Here is a 23,911-nt window from a genome sequence, read left to right as displayed (position 1 = left end):
ACACACACACACACACACACACACACACACGTTGGTGACGTTGCTCCATTCATTTCACTCTCCTCTGACTAAGAGGCAGACTGAGCTCTAGCGGTCAAACTCGCCACCAACTCCGCACCATCGTCCTCGGAGTGAAACACTGGGGCAGTCGCTGCTCCGTCTTCGCTTTTTTCGGTTTGTTTTTCTGCAGCGGGCGCGCGCGTGTGTGTGTGTGCGTGTGCTGTAAATTAGTTGTGAGCATGCAAGGCATCGGTCGTCACCGAAACAAGGACTCAAGGAGTACATGGACAAATCGGCAACTTATATTTTACAAATGTACTTTATATTTATTCATCTTTAGTCTGGAACTGAAGAGGAGCGTCACGGGTGAGGAAAAATATCAACTTCTGCTTACATTTATTGCCGTGAAAGTCGAAAAAAAAAAAAACAGAACCGACGATTAACCTATTGTGCAAGCCTTTGTCTTTGTAACGACTTGCAGTTAGAAAATGCATTAGAAAGCAGACACTGGAAGATCATTTCTGCGTATTCTGGGTTCGGGTGCCTCGATATGCCACGAACCATAAGTCCGAGCAGTGAGTGGAACCAGATGTGGAGGAAAGCGGGGGGAGTAGGGAAGGGGGTGCTGGCTTAGTGTCTCTATTGTGATTTCTATTTATGTAATAAGTTCAATTCAAGCCGCAAATCAACCTACCTTTTCGCTTTGTTGCTCTATTGTTGTGCCCAATGGTTTTTGTAGGCTGCATTGTAGAATGACCCTGCGGGCAGATGTGACCTTTACATCCTGTTACAGGCTGCAATTAACACATTCAGTCCGCTCCTATAGACCATAACATGTTATGGGATGCTGTGGAGGGTAAACCCACCTAAACACTGTACTACAGCAAAGAATATTTTCCAACATAACTTGCCTACTGTCACTGACTTTCCTACAGTAAATTAATGAGATGATCATGTGGACTTCAACAGATGTTGGGCATGATTTCTTTTTTTTTTATGCACAAAAAAGGATATAAAGAGAAATAATATTTACGTTAGTATCAAGTAATGTCGTTTTAAATAGTGAACACTGGGCAAACTATGTTGTCATCTCTGGCCATCTTATCACAATCAGCTCCTATTAAGAAAATGTATACATTTTCTCATCATTTACATTTAATCTGTTTGATTTTACGAAAAAGAGAGTTAAAAGTAACCTCATTGAATTTGATGGTATCATCATGCCAGACTCAGCGCGTCATACTGCTTCTTATAACATCAGATTTTGTAGGTTTACTCTCTTATCCCTAAGAATATACTGCTGCATCCTAAATAATCCGGAGCATTTTTTGATGAGACTTAGTTTCGTAATTTTAAATTGACTTTCAACCATCTGCCATCAAATTCCCGAGTTGCCAAAGCTAAGAGTTCCTTTTCAATCACTTTCGGACCAAATGGATGAGCTGCAGAGGGATCTCAGGGTGGAATTATCGTTGTTGATTTGTTTTATGTAATGTTGTATATTTTATTTGTTATGTGAGTTGATTGGGAACAGCTCTTCATGTTGTCATGAACTTTCATGCTGTGTGTAACTTCATAAGTAATGTGAGTTTTGTGCTGTCCTAAAGCATGTCTTTTGGAAATCAATGGAGGAAAGAAAAAGGGTGACAGTGATGATACTAGATGATTTATAGGAAATATCCATTCCCCTGATTCATAAATGGCAGAACTGCAATGCAACAGAGTTTATTTGGGCATGACTAACATCTAGTATGGGATTTCAAGATAAATTCACTATCTGTGGAGACAGCATTGACTCTTAACTGTGGTGGTCTCTGGTGCAAAGGTTCAGAGCAAAGTTGTTCATGGTCCCACACAAAATACCCATTAAAATGAATTTGAGCAGTCCTTTTACTGCAATAGTACATAACTCTTATCTTACTATGATTTTACTACCTAAACCGTGAGATGTCGTTATCCCCATTATACCATGCCTAAGTGTGGGAATGATGGAAAGTTTCCTACAGTTTGTACTTTGGGTTCTAAATTTGATATGCGCTTTTGTAGAGTTTCAAGTTACTGTTTCTGAGTGACGCTGAAGGATGCAAATATGCTCCTCTCTCCCGATAGCGCCTCTCTCTTAAACTATCCACAGTTTGGCTTGCTTCAGAGGCCAGACCACCATAAAACACCAAAGAAACAAACACAGCAGGCTGAAATTACCCGCCTATTTGTTGGTTGCCATTTTATCACACTGGTCAGTTAAAGGTCTGTTTTTTAAATCTCAGACATCTGTTAAAATAAGGAGAGGTTACAGGGAAAATGGCTTCTGCTCAAACAGCAGTCTTGATCTCTTGATAGGTTATATACAGTGTATAAAATAAATGAATAAGAAATGGCCACTTTGTTTTAATTATATGGCAACAGCAATGGGTGGCACCCATTGCTGTTGCCCATTGCTGTTTGTTGAACTCTAAATTTCTCAAGCTGAGACCTGCTGTTGGTTCGACACCCACGTTCAAGTATTGTCCTCAAACCTGGTCCAATAGAATTGAAGAGGTGGAGGTTCTGGGAACATCTGCCTCTCTTGGCGCTTGTCCCTGGCTATGAGTGTCAGCCTCTCTCTTCAGCAGGAAACTGTCTTCAGTGTTGAAAAAAGGGGTGACAGGCCAAAAGAAGAGGATGAGATCACAGCAGGAGAGCTGTTGTGGCTTAGCTTTTCACAGAGCTCAATGGCTTAAAGTTAATCTGGAATTCTGCACTCTCTCTGATTGCCAGGGAGTTTTCCTCACATCAAACATCCAGTTGTGTCCCCTCTAGACTGGAATTAAAACTTGAATTTGCATCTCGCTGTCTGGAACTGCAGCTTCAGGTTGTCTAGTGGTTCAAAAGCTTTTGCCAGGGTCTTCTCATACAGTCACCATATTAATACTGAGCTTATATTCACATACTGAAGTGAACTCAACACTCAGTGTAATGCTGATTTTTTCTGGGCTTGTTCTTGTGTGAAAATCTTCCCACAGGCACCATTGGAGCAGACAATGTGGTCTATTTTTAAAGGTGGCTTTAATTCCTATTGTGACAAAATGGCATAGAACTGATTTATTGGCATGTGTGCCTTGTCTCGTTTACAAGTCAGCATTGTGTAGCTCTGTCTATTCAAGTATATGTAAGGTTCTTACTTGTATTGAGAGGTGTAACTAGATCCTGAGCTAAGATTATAGTAGATCAACACTTTATTGTCTGTTGTGGTAGTCGCCCCATTGTGCTGTAATTGCAGAGTAGAGATGAATTACAGCAGTAAACTGAGGACATGCCTGTCACAGAGGGTTTATATGAACTATCCTGAGGGCTTAATGTATAATATAATGCATACAATAGTCATTTGTTAAGCAAGAATTCCACCCCAAAAAAAAATCTTCAACCTGATCTTCATAAATGCAATTTGTGATCAAATTGATTAATCAATGCATCAAGTAAATACCCAGCAAATCAGGATCTGACAGAAATCAGTGATGTTTTGTGTTGTAACACTTTCGCTTCCACTTTAAATGGCTATACCAGGCAGGGAATTTCCACAGCTCTTTACTGTCTTTTTTTATTTCTTTTCTTTTTACTTTTTATCCGGCTCTGGATTATGTTGCATTAATAAAAGCCTCATAGAAATGAAGTCTTGAACCAAAGCGACTGAGATGTCCTGTGTTAGCGGGACCAGTGTTTGGATACAGTAGAAGTTTTACCTCCCTGAGAAAATGTAAGAGTTTTTGTGTCCCTCAACACTGGAATCTTTCATTACTAAAACAATGAGCTGGCAGTAAACAAGCCCAACAGCTGGGTGTTACTGTAAAATGGATGGCTTCTATAAAAACAGCATGCTCATTATATCTCATCACACCATGCAGAGCTCTTCCAGACTTATGCTGAACCGCTGTGCCACTACGCTCCTTTACTGTGTTTGCTACGAACCAAATTAACTAACACTGCTTCTGAGAAACTCAACCATAGAGGCTGAGTGCAAGAAGAGGGCGTGTCTGTCGTCTCCTCCAGATTACAGGGAGTTTTATGGGGCTCTTGATGAGGCTCTGTTGTCTCTGTGTATATAAAAGCAGCACTGGAGGTTTGGAGTGTTTTAGCTTAGGGGTAGGAAACGAGGGATTGCCACAGGCTGAACGGAGAAGTGTCCACATAGGAGAGTCGTGTTTTTCAGGCAAATGCCCAGTGATCTTTTCCCACCTTCCCCACTTCCTGGCCACTCACAAGAGCCCGCCGAGTAGGAATGCTGAGGGTCTCACTTTTTCTCCCCTGAATCTTAGATCTGAGAGAAGGGATTTATGTGTATTTTAGCAGGACCTTAATTTAGAGTCACTCCTACACTCATGACTTGTCTTTCTATATTCACAATCCTGGCTTCTAGGTTACCAATGTCTAAATCCTTTCAGAAAAATCAGAGGGGAAAAGGGAATGAAGGAAAACCACATGTTTTTTTGAGAAAGGGAGTTGGGTTTATTCCCTGATATTCCAGTCACTGAGGCTGGCGTCCAGCCACTGCTCTGAATGTGTTAAGTTCAACACTTTGTGACCCGTAACTCTCAGTATTCTGCTAACATTTAACTTTTACATTTTTTTGGAGAATACTGCAAAGCTCAAAGGTCAACATCTTGCAAGCAGCTATAGCTCCTTAGAGAATTACACTGAAATAATGCAAATAAAGGCATCTGTGTACAGCACTATGAAAACAGCTACCCATTTCACCCACAAGGATTCATCATTTAATCAAATCCAGGCCAGTAAAACATTCAGTTATTTGGGTCAAATGTTGAAGTCACCCTACAGATATTCATGATTAAGTTTATCGATATATATTTGTCCCCCAAAACCACCAACTGCTACTCACTCCATAGTAAAAGCCAGACATCGCAAAATGTAGTGAACAAGATGAGAGGCAATTCCAGTTCAAACCTTGAGAATGGGGTGAATTCCTGACACCTGATGCATGTTGAAATACTTCAACCGTCATTAATTAACTTGAATTAAAAACACATGCAACCACTTTGCAGTTTGTTGCAGAACATTTCTGCAGTTACTTTCTCTGAGAGCTTTTATAAACATTGTATATACAGGATTTTAGGGTTATTACATGGTTAATATTACGATTTATACCACTGAAGTGTATTACACAGAAACATCAGAGGCCCCAACTCAAACTAGCCCTAACTCAGCACTGCATCCGTTATTGGAGATATTGATCCAGCTGCTGACCCGTTCTCTGGCCACATTAGCTGCTTACGTAGAATCCTGTTTTAATCAGCATTATCGACTGATGCCATTGTTTCCCTCTCTCTCCACAGCGCCGCTGGACTCTGACGATTTTGCTTTCTTCAATGAGGGCCCCCAGGGGTGCCTGGGAGTGCGGGATCACTCCCTCATCTTGTCAACCTCCTGTGAGGAAGACAGCCAGCGCTGGAAGTGGGTGACCCGGGGTCGCCTGTTCAACCTGGGCTCCTCACTGTGCCTGGGCGTGATCACTGGGAATGTCACCTCCAATCCGGAAAAGTCTCCTCTGGGCGTGTACACCTGTGACCGTGAGCCTCCCAGAGTACGCTGGACCTGGAACTGCGGCCAGGTGTTGGACAACCTCAACAACTACCTTCCCACGCCCATGTTTTGGAACAGCTCCTCAACCTCCTCCCCTTCAAATCTCAAATGGACACTGCATGGCGGTCTGCAGGACCTGTGCTCTAAAGCATATCGTGGTAAGCATGCTTGTAATCAAACAGGATCAGATTTGCACAGCAAGGATTCTTCAGATTGGTAGTCAAGCTTTACAAAATAACTACACTTCAAGATTTATCTAAAAGTTATTTTTGTGATCACTTATATTGAAATTTGATTAAAAGAAAATAGGGATGAGATTACAAATTTATTAATCCAAAAACTGAGGTCAAAATCCCATTGACTATTTGTCGAGGGAACCAGTGCGATGCTAACTTATAAGGTTGGCCAACAAAATGATTATAGTGATAACAAATAAATAAAATAATACACCTTAACCAAATAAAATCTATTCAAAATAAGAAATTAGATCACAATTTGCACCCATTCGAGGAAAATGCAAAGCATTCTCTATTGACTGAGGTCCTTCATTTCCCAGCTGTAGTGATACAGTGATGCAGTGATACAGTGAGCTGCTCCTTTACTGTATGATGTGCTGCCTCAGTGCGGCCGATGGACTTACTGTTGTGAATGCCACAGCTGTATCTGATCAAATGGATATAGTTTCTTTTAGGGCATCTTTGAGGAGACAACATTGCTGGTGTTTGTAAACTGCAGTAAACACAAAGAGTTGTCCTTGCCCTCAAGTATATTTGTATTTATATTTGGTTTTCAGTCCAGATTAAATCTAACCATGATGGTTCACAGCTAAGCATCCTTACTATGAATGTAAAATGTCAACTGACAAACCTTACTGCGAGTCGACAGTTAACAGGCTCTGCTTCATTGCAATTAAAATCAGATCTGCCATAAACGTAAGACCAGAAAATCTCCCTGTACTTTCTCCCTTATCCCTCCTCTCCTCGGCCTCTTAAACTCTTTTGGGGCAAGGGGAAATGGGCGCACAGACATTTTCAACTTTCAAGTGCCGATTTTCACAAGTTTCTTTGTGAAGTCAACTCGCTGCTGGAGAGGAATGCCTCTGACATTAGTCAGCGGAGTAGCAACTCCACTGCAGCCAGCCAGCCAGCGGTGGAGCAGAGAGGGAAGTCAGGGAGGGAGCTTCAGAAATCTTTCCTCCCTCGTTTAACATGTCTGCCCTACTTTCCATTGGCCTGACTTGTTCTGGTAACACTACAGATCCAGCCTCTCCCTCTCTCTGTTGCTCTTTTATTCACACCACATAGCACTTTTGGAATCTAGAGACCAAAACAGCAACCTCAGGGTCATTTGTTAAACTATAGAAACAGATACTTATATAGTTTATAAATCAAACTAGCCTGGTTCAAAAAAGATCTTGCTTTGGAATATAAATATGAAGATCTAATAATTCTTTTGTGAAATGGAAGCTGTTTATTCAGTTTTAAAATGAAGTTCATGATAGCATTTTCCTGATAATCTGCTTATTTTTGTTTGTTTCTTGTTCCTGCTGCTGACCACTATTTGACTTTACTGTTTTGACTGTAACATCATCCTCTGTTTTTCACCATGTGTTTGATTACACAAGTCACTAGGAAAACAGACAAGGTATTTCAGTTCAGCACAGTTCACAGCCATAACTTGGCAACACAAGCATGGTCTGACTCTCCTGCGGCATGCAGGGATTCAAAGTCTCCCCCCTTTTGCTCCGCAGAGATCTACACAATCCAGGGGAACTCTCATGGCCGCCCCTGCTATTTGCCCTTCCTGTATGATGGCCAGTGGTTCCACAACTGCACCAGTATCGGGCGTGAGGACGGTCACCTCTGGTGCGCCACCACTTACGACTATGGCAAAGACGAGCGTTGGGGCTTCTGTCCTGTGAAGAGTGAGTTATCACTTTGCACTGGAGAAATTGCAAGAAACTCAGCGAGCTTCTCCACAATTCCCTCTCACCTAACTGTTAACTTTACTGTTATCTCTTCCTAACGTCTTATCTCCTCCCCTCACTGTCAGGCAGTGGCTGCGAGACATTCTGGGATACCGACCCACTGACAGCCAGCTGTTACCAGTTCAACTTCCAGGCTACGCTGTCATGGAGCGAGGCTCGGATCAGTTGCCAGCAGCAGGGAGCAGACTTGCTGAGCATCACCAAGCTGCATGAGCAGACATACATCAATGGTAAAGTCAATGTGCACATGTGTGCTTTTAGGTACAGAGGCATCTACTCATGTTGTAACAACTGTAGCAGTTAATCTGAACACAATACATGAGCAAATAAAACCTCAGAACTAGCCAGTAAGCACATAAATCAACACTGAGCAAACAGTTAGCATTGCAATCTAGAGCGATGAAATGTGCTGTGTAGCATCATAATTACTCTTCTTTGCTTTGCACATTCACTCTTCCAACAGGAATAATTGATTTTTTGGGATGTTGTGACCCTGTTGCCAATATTAGTCCATTATTATATAACAATTATGTCATCTGCCACATACAGTGTTGACAGTTAAAATCATGACAAACTGTTTGGCCTAAGTAGAAGCACACTATTGAGTGTTTTCTTTTATCGTGTCTGCCTTTACAAAATAACACAGAGAAAACCTAAGGTTTTTGTTGTATTTCATTACATTGAGAAATATGTTTTTCTTTGGTTTTAGGCTTACTCACAGGCTACAGTGCTGCTTTGTGGATCGGCCTCAATGACCTGGACATCAGTGGAGGCTGGCAATGGGCTGACTCCTCACCACTCAAATATCTCAACTGGGAGTCAGGTCAGACTGTAAAAACAACTCAACCTTTTCTGGCTTTTTTAAAAGCTTGTCGTTTCTGTGGTCTTTTTTTAAACATCAATTGCCCACAGAAGGCTGAATGAGCATGTTTGCTCAATTTAGCAACATACTGCTCTGAGTTCAAATACACACTTGGTGGCCTTCCAGAGCATTTGCAGTCTTTTACTGTCGAGCACTGGAGTATTTGGGGGTTAAGTGCCTTGAACAATGGTACCTTGGCAATAGATATGTTTTGAAGAGTTTCTTTTCTTACTCTCATCCTTCAGACCAGCCAAACCATGCTGAGGAGGAGAACTGTGCTGTGATAAGAACTGAGTCATCAGGTCGTTGGCAAAACCGCGAGTGTTCTGTTGCTCTGCCGTACGTCTGTAAGAAGAGGCCCAATGCCACTCTGGACCCCTTCACTACTGGTCAGTGTGTAGACATTTTTACAGCACTTACAGTAATGCCGCAGTGCCAAAGTCCATAATTAAATGGTTTTATCTTTTTGCTCCCACAGACTCGTGGGCAGATGATGAGAAATATGAGTGTGATGTGGGCTGGCAGGCCTTCCAGGCTGGCTGCTACAAGTTGACCTCAGAGAAGATTGACTGGGATACAGCTCAGAAAACCTGTCAGAGGATGGAGGCCAACCTGGTCAGCATCCACACCCTACCTGAGCTAGAGTTCATCATACGCAACCTGAAGAAAGGTGAGTTGTCCATTTTTTTATAATAATTGCACCGTAACTTTTCTTCTGAACTGCATTGCTACTTCAAGTTCAATCTCTGTACCACAAGAAACCATCAAGTAGTAGACTTTAAGCAATGTAATACACATTTTAAAAGATAACCTTTGTTCCAGTCAGGGGGAGTAAGAGACTTTGATATTTTGTCTGAAAGAAGAATAAGCATCACAAGGAAAAAACAAAGAATAGGACATAGGTGCAAACTCGTCACCTTTCGGCGAAATTGCCGTTTTTGATCCAAAATAGGTCATTTGTGTGATTCGTGTAGATCTTACTTGGAGGACGTCCTCATGGGAAGGGAGTTATGTAGGAAGTATTTCAAATGTTGATTCTGTGAGTTATCCATGTAAAATTCCAATAAACAGAAGTTAAAAACAGAACATTTCCCTTTCCCTTTCCCTTGTTCGGAAAAGGATCAAATACAAGTTAAAGGGGTTGTGAAAGTTGAAAACCATCCAAGCTGGATAGCCGCAGCTTATTTGTGTTTTACTGGAATAACATTGAAGCATATGAATATATATATATATATATATATATATTTAAAAATATATATTCCCCGGGGAGCATGCCCCGGACCCCCCTAGGGGGTTCGGATCCTTGTCACCTTTTTCATCCCTGATGAGTTTGCTCCCCTGATAGGAGTTTTTGTTACTAATGTTACTTAAGTCTAATGGGTTCACACAGAGTTTACTCACTCAAAAATCTATCAGAATGCTCTATACATTCTTTTCTTCAGTTTCTATTTTATGCACATGGAAGATAGATGCATCAATGTATCAGCTCTGTCTTTCAGCCTGAAAAAAGAAAATCATTTAAAATGCTTTCTGAGAGATTTGTATATACTTTCTTCATAAAAAAAAGTTAATCATTCTTTTAAAGAAGTAAAATATTTCCAGCTGTTTTCCTACATTTAATGCCTGCATATTCAGACTAAGCTGAAATGTAGTGGAAACCAGGCAGTTAACTGCTTTCCCTGAGCTGAAAAACAGCACATGAAGTGGGGAATCAAATTTTTTAGGAAAGGTTTGTCAGTTTCATATTATGGAACCCTTTTCCTATTTTAACCCTAGTTTTGTGCCCCTTTATTGTCTTCCTAACCTGACTGGTGATTGTATGGTACTTTATACCTGTACACCACTGCATACTGAGTGAAATACTGTGCGTTTTGCTCCACTGACACATGCACAATGCATCAAGGTTAATGCTAATACGTTTTTGCGTTTACTTAAGTAATCTCTTTAATGCCAGATTTGTACTTCTACTGGAGTATTTTTACACTGTTTTGTTGCTACTTTTACTTAAGTAAAATATCTGAATATTTATTCCACCACTGCTTCTGTCAGATATAGACCAGCTATGGATAGGGCTCCATGACACTGATATGCAAATGGACTTCCAATGGACTGACCACACGCCCGTCATCTTCACCTACTGGCACCCCTTTGAACCCAACAACTTCCGCAACACCCAAGAAGATTGCGTCTCCATCTGGGGAGCGGTGAGTGACCCCCTTCACCCTCACACTGACCCTCAAAGTCCGGGGCCTGAATCACCTCAAATGGACTAATGGACTCTCACTGTCAGCGAGTCTCCTCCGTTTGTATATATTTAACATCTGTGTTCTCTCTTTCTCTCTGTGTCTTGCTTACATGTGCAGGAGGGCCGCTGGGATGATAGCCCTTGTAATCTGACTCTGGCCTCCATCTGTAAGAAACCGGGAACAAAGAGTGATGGGAAGCCACAGCACCAAGACTGCAAACAAGTACTACTCTTTTTTTTAATTTGCATTCATTGGTACATACCTAGTTTTCTCCTTGATATGTACTGCTTATGCTTTGGATTACTGATTTTTTTTTCCAGTTAAGGACTAGATACAATTATTTTGTGTTTGTTTTCTCTATATCTCACACTTCCAGTAGCATTTCCGTGCTCTTATTCCAGCTGCTGACAGTCTATACTGTTGCTAGGGGCATTATTATTATACTAATTATTTCTATATTTGCTTCACATTTGACCTGTCTCCCCTTCCACATGGTCTACTTGTCCGCCCCTAGTCTGTAACTGTTAAATAAATCACTTCATTAAGACTGCTAACACGTGCCCCAGACAAACTGAACTCTGGACGCATACATTCTTCCATCAGCTTAACAAATACTGTGCTTCTTCATGAGCCAAAAAAACAAAACAGAACACATTATATTTTTAAGGTATTCAAAATGGGACGTATTGTTTGTAATTCCATTCAACAAACGATTCAGTACATACAACAGAAATGCACCATCATGACTGACTACTTGTAACCACATGGCAAACTAAATCCCATCTGGAGAATCCATCTACATCTGTCTCTGGTTTCAGTCCATAATTCTCTCCACATGAGACTCTCATACCTGACTTGCCCCTACTTGACCATTGCTGCTAATGGTCACCATCCAAGTGAACAGTTAAGGTTTTGTTCCAGTAATGTGTGACTTAGTGGATAATCACTGTGAGAAATGTAAACAAAGTGTGTGTTTGTGTATCTTTGTGCCCTTCAGCAATGTTGTATTTTATCGTCAAGCGTTGATTTATGATGTAAAAGATCTGAATTTGAGAGTCGTGCTGATTCCCAGCTGCTACATTCAACAAAGATATTTGTATATCTTTGTTTGGTGTAATGAATCTTTACCCCTCTCCCTGAGGAGTGAGGCATCATGGGGGGTAATGCGACTGGGGTCATTCGGCATGACACGCTGCAGTGCCCTGTGGCGGTGCGGTTTGTCTCACACACCGTGTGAAACAACGATGACAGAAAACCTGCTGACTGCCTCAGCAAAAATGACATACCCCATCCAGCGCTGGGCTCATTACTGAAAAAATGTAATGGATTGCTCATCACTGTAATGCTCTCATTTATCATACTTATTGGAGCAGTTACTCGGTACACTAAAGTGTTGCATTTCTGCTTTATACTTCCAAAGATAGTGATTTTATGATCAGAATAACTGAGTTGCTTCACGTATGAATAAACAGAGAGATGAGACAACAATGATCTCTAATGTCAGAGGCTGCCTGGGGCTTGAACAGCTGCTTTAGGCCCCTCGGTCACCATGGGGGCCCCACAATAATTGAAAATGTGACCTCAAATTCTCGAGGAAGAACAACAAAAAATCAGAAAGTGTATTTCAAAGGGACTATAATCAATATTATCTATAATAACAAAGTATAAAATTATATAGTAAACAATACAATGTTACAATGTGAAAAAGGTCGCTCTCAGCGGTGAACCTACAGAGAATCATCACCTGAATCTACAGCGCTCCTCTGCTTTACAGAGCTTTAAAGCTTTCAGCTCATTGTTTAGCTGTCTGGCTTTAAGTTCACTTGCATTGCTCTCGTAGTGTCAATTTCTGCCAGAGCAGGCAGCTGTTGTCAGCAAAAACAGCTACAAGAAAAACACTTTTTGCTGCATAGGGCCCTCAAAAAAAATCCTAATATATTGTTTGTCTTCATATGATTTAAGGCCTTGAATGTAATGTTTTTAGTGGTGGAGCTTCTGCATCATTTATGGGGGAGAAAACAAAAACTCAATGGATAATAGACTTGAGGGTGAAAGCAGATGTGATGTTTCACAACATTTCTACATACTTAATTTTAGTTGAAATACATCTCAATACTGTTACATATTGTTGTGAACATGAGAAAGGGCAACACTGATGTTGTGACTGTAAGAAAGGTAAAAGGAGGATAGTGAAGAGTGTTAAGGAGACTTGAGTTTCAACAGATCAAGCCTCTCCAGCAGCTGTAATCTTTGAGTTTGTTTTGTCTAGATGCCATATATGGTTGCGCAAAAGGTTGGGCTTAGTCACACAAAACTGTAGACGAACTGTCTCTAACTAGCATTGTCTTGCAAAACCTCACCCCTTGTGACCTTCTGTGTGTTGGCTGCTCTTTGCATCTGTACACGTCGACAGCTATAGTAGGCCTACATGATCTGTCAGGAGGGTTTGAGGCCAGGGAAAAGTTATTTCTGCATGTCTAGACATGTTCTTTTTATTCTGTGCTTGGGATACAGTTGACTGGTGAAAGTGGACTCACTTCTGTTTTGACTGTTAAAATGACATTTAAATTATTTTTTGAGAGACACCATTTATGTTTTTTACCACTGCAGAGGAGGTTACTCTGTGTTTTAGATGTTGTTTGATTGTCTTTCTATCTGTGAGATTTTCCTTTATTACTTCCAACACCTCCTCTACCCCCAAAAAGTTCTGTGTTCTGTTGATTCTCTATTTTCCTTTAATGTTCCTATTTGTTGTTGTCCTATGTATTGCCATAGTTCCTGAAGCTGGCCTAGCTAGGTAGTGCTACTGAAACATGATCAATTTAAAAGCCTGCATGTGTATTTTGGTGCATATCTAGATCTACATTTTTATTTTTTTATCAGCCAATTTACATTTTTGCACAGCTTTCGAAGATGTTTGCTTTCTTTGAATGGTTTATTTTATTTGAAATGTTTTTATTTTTATTTTTTATTTTCCATATCATTCTAATCTCCTCTCTTCTCTTCTCCTCTCCTCTCCTCTCCTCGTCTCTCCTCTCCTCTCAGGGCTGGAAGTGGCACAGCCCAGCTTGTTACTGGGTGGGAGAAGATCTGTTTACCTTTGAGGAAGCCAGGAAGTCCTGTGAGGACCATGAAGCCGCCCTTGTTACCATTAACAATAGGTGCCAAAAAGCAACACATACATACCATAAAACACACAGACATCCCAGTGTTTTGTCAGGGCAGCCTTTTTAAATGTCTCTGTAAATCTTTGAAGGTTCGAGCAGGCCTTTGCCAACAGCCTGGTGTTCGGCCGCTCTGGTGATTCCTTCTGGATCGGGCTCCATGACCAGGTCAACCCCGGCTCTTTCCACTGGCTCAGTGAGGATAAAGTGTCCTACACAAACTGGAATCGCGACCAGCCAGGTAGGTCATATATATCAACACGCATGTTAATGATTTACATAATGAAGTGAAAATATGATCCGATAATTTATTACAGGATGCAGAAAGTTATTGTATCTTCACCACTCACTTTCTACTCATTTCTTTATTACTGTTGCTTTGAATAGATAACCTCTATAGCTGGAGATTTTAAACATGAGGTGCATTCTGAACCAGAGCGAATTTTGGATTTAATCTACAGAGAAGAAACTGGATTGGTCCCAAGTATTCTGAATGAGGCAGCACACGGGAGAATACTCCTTGAAAAATTCATGCTATTATGGAGTTTGGATGAATTGAAATTTCAAAACCAGATTTGGAGATGCACAAAACAGTTGTTGGTGAGTCCTCTGACTTTAGAGTCATTGCAAGAGGCAAAGATATGAACTCTCTGAACTCTGCACAGATTATAGCTGCACTTTGTTTCTCTAGTAGACGTGGCTAGTTAAAGGATCTCTGTCTATTTTTGTTTACTTAATCTGTAGGTTTTTGTAGTATGAACACTTATTATATATGATATTTATAACCCCCAAGGTTGCACCTATGAGGTAGAGTAGTGTCAGAAAAACTTACCACAGTTTAACCACAACACCTCTATTTGTTCTCTTTAAAGCTGTCAAAGCATGTGACTGAATCATGACATTTTAGAAGAAAAGCCCTAGTAATTATATGAGCTTCAGAGAGCATCACATAGACACATGTGCAGACAGATATCTATCTATAATAAAAATGAAACAATATCATCATGTAGAAGACCACTACTGTGTTTTTGAAATACGATATATTCTTAAGGGAGATTAGACAGGGTTTACAGCAAACGTTGCCCTTTTTTTTGAGAAAAATGTATTGTAGCATCCGACATTCATAATTGCCTTATAAGAATTGTGTCATCACATTTTCCACACATTCTTTTTCCTTTTTTCTATTTCCACACATTTCATCAGTGTAGCCTTTGTCTCTTTCTCTCCACTCACCTACGCTTCACCCTGTATCTTTTTAAGTCAACGTCCACGGCGGCTGCGTCTCCATGGCAACGGGCTTCGCAACAGGTCTGTGGGAGGTGAGGGAGTGTGCGTCATCAAAGGCAAAATTCATCTGCCGTCAGAACCAGGACACGTCTCTGAGCCCCGAGCCCCCCGTCCCTCAGCCCACCCCAAGCCTCAGCGGCTCCTGTCCCAGCGGCTGGAAGAGCAAAAGCAACCTGCACTACTGTTACAAGGTTCACCCCGGCTATGTTTCACTGTTTCACACCATCAGTACTCTGCTGGAAGTGTCTTTTAATTTCCTGTCACACTTTGGTTTTCAATAATTAATGAATTCAGTCTCGGACTTAAATGGCCTTGGCTAATATTTGAATAGTTAATTATTCCTCATTTTAATGCGTAGGCATCTGAATGTATTGTATGTAGATGGAGATATGATCACGTTTTACAAAGTAGGATGACAAGTTCAAGGTGATTTAGAAACATAAATTCAACTTCTTCAGACTAAATAAACTATTTAGATTAACTTTCTACATGTCTTGTCCAGTCTTATGATAATAGAGAATTATATTTCATCTAGATTATGAACATGTATATAGTTTCAGATATACTTTATATGTAACTCTGAACTCAAAACTGAAATTAATCACATTTTAGATATACATTAGTCTTAGATATTTTGTGTTTCTGAAGATGTTTTTTAATGGCTTAGATAGCACGGAGCATTCACTGCACAGGTTCTGACTGTATGTATATCTGTTTGAAGTGAACAGCCATGCACAAAAGTAATCTAAATAAAATAAAGTATAGAATTACCAAAATGTTCACTTAAATCAGTAAAATCTGTAACAAAAATAAGCTAAAACCACCAAATTCTTGTCCATACAGGTGTTTCACTCCTCGCAGATGGAGAAGAAGCTGAGCTGGCTGCAAGCTCACCTGTCCTGCCGGAGACTCGGAGCCAACTTGCTGAGCATCAGCAGCCCAGAGGAGGAGCACTTCGTTCAGCAGGTCCTCCATGAGGCCGTTGGGTGAGTGTGCGCCTCTGACCAGATGACATGTGATGTAATATGTTGAAAACGATGTTGATGATAATGTGGCCCACAGGGAGTCGGAGGACTACGATCTGCACTGGTATTGGATTGGACTGAACCGCAGAAACTCAATGGACAATGGCAGCTGGAAGTGGAGCGATGGACTGGCTGTGAGTAACGACACGATGCAACCTAACTGTCTACAGATACTGAGCAGCACAATCTGTTAACGCTTTGCTTGTGTCTCAGTTCACGTACCAGAACTTCGGCCGCTCCTTCTACAACATCAGGCAATGCGCTGCAGCAGACTTGAGCACTATGATCTGGCTGGCCATGCACTGTGACACTGAGTTAGACTGGATCTGCAAGATCCCCAGAGGTACAACAACACTGGACCTTTGTTATTGGCTTATTTAAAAAGTCCTATACTGTATTGGTACATAAGCACTAGACATCTTCAATTCATACTTCAGAATTTTTGTATTTTATTTCATGTGTCACATTTTCTTTTCATCTTTAGAAATAACCTCACTCTCAGAGCGTCACTCTCTGTTTGAGTCTTTCAAGATTCCTTTCCCTTTTACTCATTGCATTTTTGGTCTTTCGTATAATGTATGTCATGAAAACGCTTTCATCTTGTGTGTGTGCTTTCAGGTAGTATTGAGAAGGAAACGGACATCTCTGAAGGTCAGTCTCATCTTCTTAGCTTTGAACTTCTCTCGGCATACTGAACCCATCTCCTAAGGCTTTATTTCAAAACATTCCTATTATGTCTCATGACTTTCTTTCCTTTTTTTTTCATCCCTCATCTGTCAGCCACCACTTCACCGGAGTGGATTGGCTTCCAGGAGGCTGAGTATAAATTTTTTGACCACCGCACCACTTGGGACCAGGCCCAGAGGATTTGCTCCTGGTTTGACTCCTCGCTGGCCTCCGTCCACTCAGCTGAGGAGGACGCTTTCCTGGCAAACACTTTAAGCAAGGCACTGCACACTTTATCTAAATGTTTATCATTGTTTGTATGAGTTGATATAATCCAAAAAGGAAATTAATTACTGGTGGCTTCTTAGGCAATCCATCTTTATGAGGGCATCCCCTCAGGAATGCCAAACAAGCATCAACCTGTGTGATCTGTCTAATTATTGTCTTTATTCTGCTGGCAGCCTTTTCTACAGTCAAGCCCTGCCTGTTTAAAAGCCTGTGAGGCCTCGACATGCCTTTTTCACAGTTTATCTCTCACATTCAGATGGTGAAGGTGGAGGGTGACAACTGGTGGCTGGGGCTTCACACCTCTGAAAACGATGGCCGTTTCCGCTGGTCAGACCACTCTGTGCTGAATTACGTGTCCTGGGCCCTCGGGAGGCCGCACCCAGTCAGCCGTGATCGCAGATGTGTCCACACTTCCGCCAGCAAAGGTAAGAACGGCGTGAATGTGAGGCCTCATGAGATTAAATCAAATAATGCACACGCATGCATGAGCTTGTATTTTTCACTCCCAAACAGTGGAGTGGGCTGATCAAAAGTGCCACTCTGACCTGCCCTACATATGTAAGAGAGTGAATGTCACAGGCACCATTCCTCCAACTCCATCATCCCCCCACCCACCTTCAGGCTGTCCTGACGGATGGTCTTCCTATCAACATAAGGTAGAGCTACAACACACCAGTATCCCAGCATAATGCAATTATTTTGTTAAATTGTATTAGGGATGTAGGGTATCAAATAAGTATACAATACCGGCAGTGAATCATAGCAAGTAAACATTAAGTACCTATTAACGTTTAATTCATTCACCTGTTTTTGTCTTTACTCAACCTAACCTAAGCCTTTTTTTTTTTTTTTTTTTTTTATGTGTGCAATAACATCTGGTATTTCTGTAGTGTTTCAGAGTTTTTGATCAGCCGTACCGAGTCACATGGTCTGCAGCCAAGATCAAATGTGAAACGCAGAGAGGTGTACTGGCAGTGGTGTCTAATCATTTGGAGCAAGGTAAATACAGCAGAATACAGGTGGTGTAAAGTTAAAAGCAGGGAGGTGGGGCTGGACCCAACTAAAGTTAATAAACTAACCTCTCCACTTGAGTATAGATGACCTACATCCTCAGGTATAATTACTTTTATATGTGGCAAATGTGTATGATCTGTCATTGTGAGCAGTATCAAATGGATGTAGTATGTTATATTAGTATCGTAAGAATTAACAATAAGTATGTGGTTTAGATATTCATGTTTATTTTAAACTGTCCCTATATTTATCCCTGATCATAAGGGTCTCACCACACACATGAACACTGATGCAATCGATTCTCTTCCTCACAGCCTTTGTCACTACACTGCTTCAAAATGCCAGTGTTGAGCTTTGGGTGGGTCTGACCTCAGATTCTAAAGGTCATTTCCAGTGGGCCAAGGCTGGCCTCCTCAGCTACACCAACTGGGCTCCCGGAGAGCCACTAGACAACAGCGGACCACACCACGACAAGAACCCGGTACCCACAACACTCACCTATTGGTACGTGTCATGGTTGTGTCCTGGATCTGTCCCTGTTCTAACGATTTCACTGTCAACTCTCAGGGAAACTGTGTGGCGATGATTCACGGGAACCCACAGAAGAACACCGGCATGTGGGCGTCCCGCGCCTGTGAGATGGAAAGCAATGGCTTCATCTGTCAAAGGTCACAAGGTGTGATATATTATGATACTATAGACTGCTTTAAAGGTGCAGAATATTTGCACCACAAACAGAAGTGTGACGAATTATTTGACTTTGTCGTCCCTTCAGACTCAGGTCTCCCTGCGGCCCCAGCTCTTATTCCTGCCTCCCTGTCAAAGCCCATAGAGCTGGGTGGAGTGACCTACCGCATTGTGGAGAAGCGTCTGGACTGGACTGGTGCTCTGCACCTCTGTGAATCTTTCAATGGGACCCTTGCCACAGTGAGGGACCCCTACCAGCAGTCTTACCTCACACTGCTGATCAACAGCCTGCACCGGCCTGCCTGGATTGGTATCTACAGTTATGGAGTGAGCCTATTAACTTACAGTATATATTGTTATAATATTAATATAGTTACACAAGTGCCACAATGTTTTCCTGGCTGAAAGAAACTGCATTGAATTGCAACTTACTTGTTTACATTTTCAGGGACGGAGCTTCACTGGCTGGGTGAAGATGAAGTGTCGTATTCAAACTGGAACGATGGGGAGCCCCATCAGCTGACTGGATGCGGTCACATGACCACTACTGGGCAGTGGACTATGACTCACTGTGATGTTAATCTACAGGCTGCTATCTGTCAAATTGGTGGTACGTGATGTAATGTAATGTAACAAGCAATAATATCAATTAACATGTGGCACAAATGCACCGAACAAATCAGAAAAGCCAAACTCAGTGCTGTTGTGTGTGCACACATCGTGTAAAAACTGAAACACCTCAGAGTTTTTTAAATGTATTCATCTCTGTTGTTTGTCTCCTTGCCAGATGAGCCTGTGCATCATGAGTGGATCTACCCCGGCGAGTGCCCCCACTCTCTGGGGGAGTGGTCGTGGGTGCCTTTCAGAAACCACTGTTACGCCTTCAACCTGCAAAGTCTTAGACTGCAGCAGGATGCACGTACATCCTGTAAAAAAGGTACCTCTCCTCCTGACTCATGTTGTACTGCCCAAACAGCTCATGATACTGAATTGAAAGCCAATTAAGTGCAACACTTCTGACCTTCTCCACTGCTAACACAATTGACAAAATGCATCAATATGTCTAAATTTAGATGTGTTGTCCATTGAGCTGGCTGCACCATTGTTAAATCTCCTTATATGATCAATTCACATTTCCCTTTGTTCCATCTCAGTGTATTTCTTTCTGTTTGTCTCTTCTAGTGGGAGCTGAACTTCTCTCCATCTTGGATGCGACAGAGAATGGATTTGTATGGGAACACATCCAGAGCAATGCGGAGCAGGCGCACGGAGCTTGGCTGGGCGTCAGCGTCAGCGTGAACGGTAGAGCCACATTTCATCAGACTGTTCGTTTCATTTCTCTCTAAAGCAGCAAACTTATTAACCTTCAGAAGTGTATTCATTTAAGGATGCTTGTAGTTAAATTATCTTACTTTGCTTCTAGATAATTTTCCTAATTGAATAAATGTCACTCTTCTTAGAAGGATTACGTGACTGATTATGATTTGAAATATAACATATGAAACCATGAAACAATTAATTAAGTAGAAAACTAATTAAATCAGTTTCTCTCGTATCAAAGCAAGGTGCATTATCTCAGAACAATTAATTTATTAGATAAATGAGCAATTATTAGATTGCTAATTAATGAATCATTATTAGGTAATTTAATTGGAATGTACTTAATTATGATTGGTAAATGAATAGGAAGAACCAAATCTACTATTGGAAACCTCTATGACTAAAAAGAGATGTCAGCAAGAACATTATATGATGTATTAGCTCTCATTCACATACAACTAAATAAACACTTCTGCTTGAGTTTGTTTAAAGCTCCTTTGCGTGTGTGTGCATCTGTTCCTGCTGCAGGTAGAGGCCTAGTGTGGAACGGGGACACAGTGATGTCGTACAGCAACTGGGAGGCTGATGTCGGCTTCTCCGTTCTGTCCCCAAACTCCTGCTTCTGGATCCAGAGCAACAGCGGCCTGTGGAAGCCGGGCTCCTGCAGAAATCGCACACATGGAGTCATCTGCAAGATGCCTCGCAGTAAGCAACACATAAGACCGCTTTAGCCAAGGGGAACTCATTCCCAGAACCAGGTCTATATGAGTTAGTTGACTTGGAGATTAAACTAGTCAACAAAGAGACCAGCGCAAGTTAAATCATTCCATGTGCAGGAGAGGAAACAGGGTCCTTTAACATCAAATCAATTAATAAATCAATTCATTTTTACTAACTGTCCTTTCTTTCGTTTCCAGCTGCGGAAACCTCACCTGTTATAAACTGTAAGTCTGGTTTACTGCTACTGCTCTACTTTGTTCATTCGAAACTCAGAATACACGACCTAACCAGAGAGTGAATTGTTTATACTAGTCCTGACATCCATCTTCTACCTCTACCTAGTGGATGACGACCACCTGCCCACTCTGATTGTTGTCATGGTGACGGGCCTGGTGCTGGTGGTGCTGATAGTCGGCGTGATCTACTTGTACCGTCGGCGAACTGTTGGGTCCCGGGGGTCCTATGAAGGGGCCCGCTACAGCCGCACCAACTCCAACCAGGGGGAGCAGGTTGAGAAGAACATCCTGGTGTCTGACATGGAGCTGAACGAGCAGGCAGAGTAGCAGAAAACCGACCTGGAACGACCAACCCAGAACGGGGACCGAACTTTACACAGAAGAGGCTGATTCAGACAGACATTGTGGCATTTATGTTGTTGTCTCTTTTAAAACCAAAAAAGATTTTTAAAGTGCTGAAGGGCTGTGTAGAGCGCAGCAGATGTTTAGTTTTTAAATTGAATCCCCGCCTTCTCAATCCTTTTCTACCAAGACTTAACAGTTCTACCAATTTCTCTCCAGACAAATCAGGTCCTTTCATACGTCCACAACAGTGGTCATAATCGGATCTATTGGGAGTTTAGGTTAATTGCAGAAGCTGGAAAAGTTCAACATAAATCGGTTTTATGAAATCACTCCTCACTGTCCCCTCTGGTGCCAATGTAAATTTTTGCTCAGTGTAAATTTGCTTTTTTGTTCCCATTTCGATTGAAAGACTTACAAAGCAAAAAAGTACAATCACAGCCACAGATCGACTCTTAACTGAAACCATTTGTCTCTGTCCTCTAAATACATAGCCACAGTCTACTTTGGGACCAAATTCACTTCTTCTTTTACTTCTGTTTTGCCATGACAGTATTTACATGAACTTGAGGTGTGTTTTTGTTGTTTTATTGCATTCATGTCCTTCCTATTGATTTTTTTCGTTATCTGTGCAGCTGTAGAGAACTGTTACTGATGATGCATGTGTGGTTTTTGTGAGTCCGCCTCTCTCCTTCTTCCTGATCTGACACGTCAGCACCAGCTGGCAGAAGAGCAGAGGAGGAAAAAGTCCAAATGTGAATGTGTGGAGGGTGACAGGGACCATTATTAGTGGTAAACCGTCTGAGGGTAGTACACTTTTGTGCGCATTACTAATACTTAGTACTGTACTTAGTGTTGAAAGCTGGTCTTTAAGTAGACTACATTGTCTTTTTGGTACTGCAGGACTGAAAGTTGTCATGAAATTATCGGACTTTCAGCTCCCATGGCTCTCTGTTCATTTTGGCACTTTCTTCTATTATCTTGAGTTAATTCATTCTTGGTCGTCACTTGCCTTTAGTCATTCCAAACTTGTGTTTGTTTTGGCTCCTAATGTACCATCTGGTGCTGATTCAGCAATTTTTAAGAGCAGTAATCCTCTTTGTATGCAACATGAAAAAGCAGTTGCAATTTGATATTTCTCTTGATTCGTCATTTTTATGGACACAGTTCACTTCTCTGTATGCTTTATCACTCAGATATTTTTCACAATTTGTCTTTTTAATGATGCAGGTTTAATATGTGTTTTGACTTAAATACGACTGTAAACTTCTCATTGCCCCACAAAAAAACCCTCAAGTGAATGACTATGTTGTATATATGAGAGCCAAAGAATGTTTTAAAAGTGAATTCACTATGTTGTGTACGAAGACCTCCTTCCATTCTTTTTCTACGTCATTTTAAGATTTCACATTTGCGCAGGGTAATGACCACGAGTTAATTTGCCTTCTCAAACATTTTTCTTTTCCCCTCAGCTCTTGCTTCTGAGTGCATTTCTGTCTTTCTGCCTGCAGGAATTTCTTGCAGCCATTTCAGTCTGAGGCTTTTGGTGTCTCACAGTGCTGCTGTGAAAAAAAAAATACTTTTTTTTGCTGCCTGAGTTGGACTAAGATAGAGGGGGAAGGGAGGAGGAGAGGGGGGAAGGAGAAGTGTGTGTGTGTGTGTGTGAGTGAGTGTGTGCAGTCTCCAGCTGTGGAATGTTGAGTCGGCAAGAAGAGCTCAGTGGCACGTCTGGAACCAATCAGAGAAGGGGTGCTCAGGGACATGAAGGGTCAGAAAGAAGATAGAAAAAAAAAGGAAAACTGGATGAAGGAGAAAAAGGGGGAAAGGAGGAGTGTGAGGAGGAGTCAGGGTTGTAGGAAGAGAGGAATCATGCAGACAAGGAGGAGTGTAAAGGGTGCAGGAGTTTGTCCCAGGTTTACCCTGGCCTCTGCTGGTGGTTTTACTGTAAAGGTTTGTCTTTGTATACAGTAGAATGAAAACTGTTTAAGGTGAGGTGAAGATGCGAGACCATCGGTGTTCCCTAAATGAGATCATCTCTGCGATGCAGGTCAGATCTTGTCCCTGTGAAGATTAGCTGAAGCACATGTTTTTGTTTTGTTTTTCTGTCACTTTTATATGAAATGAATAAAGTCTATGTTCTCAAAGCTTCTGCGTTCAAAGTTATTTATGGATTGTTATCAATTGTGGAGCAAATTTTAATGTGACATTGTCACAAACAGAGAGAAACTGTATGCTCTCCATTTGTTTGTATCTTTGTGGTAAGTGTTCTCGAGTTTAACAAGTCAGTGAGCTAGGAAAATAACTTGTATAAACAGTGGACTGCAATTTTGCTGTTTTTCCACAAGAGGGCACACCTCGCCTGCTGTATGAGACACGTCCTCCTGCATGTTGTTGTCATTTGATTCATCTGACCTTTGTCTCTCCCTCCCCTGGTCACTATTTGTTTCCTACATAGCTCTACTGATCTATATGTTGTGATTGGTTCAGAAATTC

At 41.5% G+C, this 23,911-nt stretch overlaps 1 protein-coding gene across 1 annotated transcript; it reads left to right on the top strand.

The window, feature by feature from the left end:
• The first annotated feature begins 105 nt into the window (after nucleotides 1-105).
• Nucleotides 106-23,523, top strand: mrc2 (mannose receptor, C type 2). Its single transcript, XM_054607476.1, is given in 30 exon segments — nucleotides 106-366; nucleotides 5,328-5,732; nucleotides 7,325-7,498; nucleotides 7,627-7,791; nucleotides 8,271-8,384; nucleotides 8,669-8,812; nucleotides 8,902-9,093; nucleotides 10,473-10,627; nucleotides 10,787-10,891; nucleotides 13,715-13,830; nucleotides 13,926-14,074; nucleotides 15,094-15,311; nucleotides 15,964-16,106; nucleotides 16,183-16,279; nucleotides 16,359-16,488; nucleotides 16,764-16,796; nucleotides 16,926-17,092; nucleotides 17,356-17,524; nucleotides 17,613-17,755; nucleotides 17,990-18,098; nucleotides 18,428-18,594; nucleotides 18,681-18,789; nucleotides 18,889-19,127; nucleotides 19,249-19,258; nucleotides 19,261-19,410; nucleotides 19,588-19,737; nucleotides 19,983-20,102; nucleotides 20,649-20,825; nucleotides 21,038-21,064; nucleotides 21,183-23,523. Coding segments are annotated over 30 exon segments (4,425 nt in total). The 5' UTR covers nucleotides 106-239; the 3' UTR covers nucleotides 21,404-23,523.
• Nucleotides 23,524-23,911: the final 388 nt, after the last annotated feature.

Source organism: Anoplopoma fimbria, chromosome 11 (assembly GCF_027596085.1).
Source record: "Anoplopoma fimbria isolate UVic2021 breed Golden Eagle Sablefish chromosome 11, Afim_UVic_2022, whole genome shotgun sequence".
Taxonomy (NCBI): Eukaryota; Metazoa; Chordata; class Actinopteri; order Perciformes; family Anoplopomatidae; genus Anoplopoma; species Anoplopoma fimbria.
This window is presented reverse-complemented; position numbering and strand designations above follow the sequence as displayed.